Source organism: Mandrillus leucophaeus, unplaced genomic scaffold (assembly GCF_000951045.1).
Source record: "Mandrillus leucophaeus isolate KB7577 unplaced genomic scaffold, Mleu.le_1.0 Scaffold108, whole genome shotgun sequence".
NCBI lineage: Eukaryota > Metazoa > Chordata > Mammalia > Primates > Cercopithecidae > Mandrillus > Mandrillus leucophaeus.
The window spans coordinates 3,279,296-3,282,419 of NW_012098987.1; the positions used below are offsets into that span (position 1 = coordinate 3,279,296).

Below are 3,124 nucleotides of genomic sequence, written 5' to 3' on the forward strand. Positions count from 1 at the left end.
AAAGTTCTGTATTATAGCCACAATTGGAAAATTATATATAAATTATACCATTTAAATAACATTAAAATCACCAGAAATAAATGTGATGAATGGCATACAAGCCATCTTTTCAAGCAACTATAAAATATTATGAGAGAAATTTAAGATGAACTAAATGAAATATGTAACATTCCTAAAAAGATGCATTATTATAAAGATAGTAATTTATAAAGATAGTAATTCTCCACATGGACCTACAGTTTCAATGCAACCCTATGCACATTTCAAGAGATATTTTTGTGCAAAATGACAAGATTTTTAAAATGCACGTAGAAATGCAAAGTGCTTAAAAATACAAAGGCAATCTACAAACTGGTGAACTACATTATTGGTTATCTAATAAGATAGAGTTCTTAAGAGAGTGTCATGTTAATGCGTTTCTCAGTCCATTCTCACACTGCTATAAAGAAATACCTGAGTCTAGGTAAAAAAATAAAAATAAAAATAAATAGGTTTAATTGGCTCACAGTTCTACAGGCTGTACAAGAAGCATAGTGGCTTCTGCTTCTGGGAAGCTCCCAGAAAGCTGTCAATCATGGCAGAAGGCAAAGGGGGAGTGGGGCATCTCACATTGGGAGAGCAGGAGCAAGAGAGAGTGAGGCGGGATGTGCAGCATAGTTTTAAATAACCAGATCTCATGAGAACTCAAACACTATCACAAGAGCACCAAGGGGATAGTTCTAAACTATTCATAAAAACTCCACCTGCATGATCAAACCACCTCCTACCAGGCCCCACCTTCAACATTGAGGACTACAATTTGACATGAGGTTTGGTGGGGACACAGATCCAAACCATATCAGTGCATAACAAATGAACCAAGGGAACAAAATAGTCCAGAGGCCAATTCACGTGTATGGCATTACCTGATTTACATCAAAGATGCAAATTCAATGCAGTGGGGGAATAAATGGTGCTCTAAATAAATGGTGCTAGATCAACTGGGCATACATACAGAAAAAAGAATTTATGCTCAGAATGGAGAAAAAATATCTTAAACAATTTCCAAAAATCAATTGTCCATAGATTATAGATGATAACTAAGAAGTCCGAGGTAAGCACCCAGGATCAGTTACAGATTAATGTGAATGGGTAGAAGCTCAATGGCAAAGAATTAAAAAATTAATAAATGGGTTGATAGGGAAGAGAGCACACAAGGTCTACATTTTACAAGAGTTTGACTTTTGAAGGGAATTACAGAGTAGCTATGGGAAACTAACCATATTTGAGACAGCATGGGAAGAACCAAGACTGGGTAGAGGTTGGAGGTAAAGAGGAGGAGATTGATTTGATGGAGAACAGGTAAATGTCTCTAAAACCTTTACTGCAAGAGAGAATGAAAGGAGGTTGTTGATTCTGAATTACTCTCATATACAAAAAGAGCAGCATTCCTGTTAATTATATGCAAATGATGTCCTTTGTGGTAGGTAACATTATTAATTTGTTACAGGTGGTTTGAACCTTTTGTCATGCAGTGGCTAGATGAAAACGAAGATGTGTCGATGGAATTCCTTCATGGAGCACTGGGAAGAGACAAAAAAGATGGAGTGAGTTTAAATCACCTTCAGAATGTTCATTGCCATGATTCAGTCACATTGCTTACTTTTAACCTAATGGGAATTATTAGACTCATCGTTATTAATTGTTTCCATTCCCCAATGACCAAAATTAATGTAAAACACAATTTCAATGGTCTGGTCAGAACCCTAGAAACTTGCCTAAATTTATTTAAAAAAAAAAAAAATCAGTCACCCATTTTTCCCAAGTTTTTCTTTAATTCTTACATTAATCTGAATCTACAGGTTCCCTAAGCTTGTACAAAACATCTTTGTTGTCCTGGAACTTTTCCAGGATTTCTAGATTAGGAGCAGACATCCTCCCAGTCCCTCTGCAGCAGCTCCCAAAATCTTGGGCCACAATCGACTTGCTAAGCTAACCTATTGCCTGTGGGGAAAATGAAATACAAAAGAACCAGTACCTCAATTCTGCAGTGGAAACACCAATTAGCAGCAGCTTGCCCCGTGATATTAGTTCCACCACACTTTCTGGCAAAGGAAATTAATGATTTTAAAGTGCGTAGGCATTTTATTACTGGGAAATGTAGATATATGATGCGGGAGATTCAGCTGTTGATGGGAAATAATGAAGAATTTCCCATTCCCCCTCTAATGCACTGTTTGGGATGGCTTCACCTCCTCTCCTCACAGTTCCAGCAGACATCTGAGCATGCCCTCTTTTCTTGCTCCGTGGTTGATGTGTTTGCTCAGCTGAATCAGAGCTTTGAGATTATTAAGAAACTGGAATGCCCTAATCCTGAAGCGTTATCTCACTTAATGAGAAGATTTGCAAAGGTAGGTTAAATAAAATGAGTCTTCTTTTTTTCTGGGTCTGTGGCGATCTGAAAAAATGCTATTGTTTTGTGGTGTTAGTCTTCTCTGACACCCCTACCCCAATTTATTTGTAATTCTCTACTAGTAAGTTCAGTTATTTCCAAGATTCCCATCTGATTTCCTGCACTTCCTATTTCTTTAATACGGATTTATCATCTTAAAAACCCATTTATTGTTCACATCGATGACTTAGCTACTTATAATCGAAGAAATTACCATAGATTTCCAAATTACTCACATTTCAAATGTGGTGTTTTCTAGCTGAAAGTAAGCCTTGGCAATTGCATATTCATTAATTAACTAACCTCCTACTTTTAAAATATTAAATAACAGCCAAAAATCATTTATTTAAACCATTCTTAGAGATGACACTCTTAGTCCTCTTGGATGATACTAATTTCCCAATATAGTGAAATCTATAGAAGAGTAATTCTAAAAATTCTCTAAGTGCTTTCTTGATGAGCAGCTGTGTTTGGGTGAATGCCAAGAAAAGAATGAAACTGGGTCATTAGGAATAGTGTTTGAAAAAGTATGTCACGTACTATTCTTGGAATTCTGTAGGATTTAGGGGAAGCAGGATCATATGAGAATTTAAAAATCCCAGGGTAAATATATTTAGGTTAATATATTTAGTAACATATTATAATTGTACCTGATATTAGAAAAGTAACTAGAATTCACCCTCAGAGTAGTCA

The 3,124-nt window shown here is 36.0% G+C and overlaps 1 protein-coding gene across 1 annotated transcript in view; it reads left to right on the forward strand.

Moving 5' to 3' along the window:
- Window positions 1-3,124, forward strand: part of UNC13C (unc-13 homolog C (C. elegans)) — a 690,296-nt gene that overhangs the window by 544,809 nt on the left and 142,363 nt on the right. The window contains exons 20-21 of the mRNA XM_011986478.1: window positions 1,490-1,586; window positions 2,247-2,390. Of these exons, the coding sequence (XP_011841868.1) occupies window positions 1,490-1,586; window positions 2,247-2,390 (241 nt within the window). The remainder of the gene's footprint in view (window positions 1-1,489; window positions 1,587-2,246; window positions 2,391-3,124) is intronic.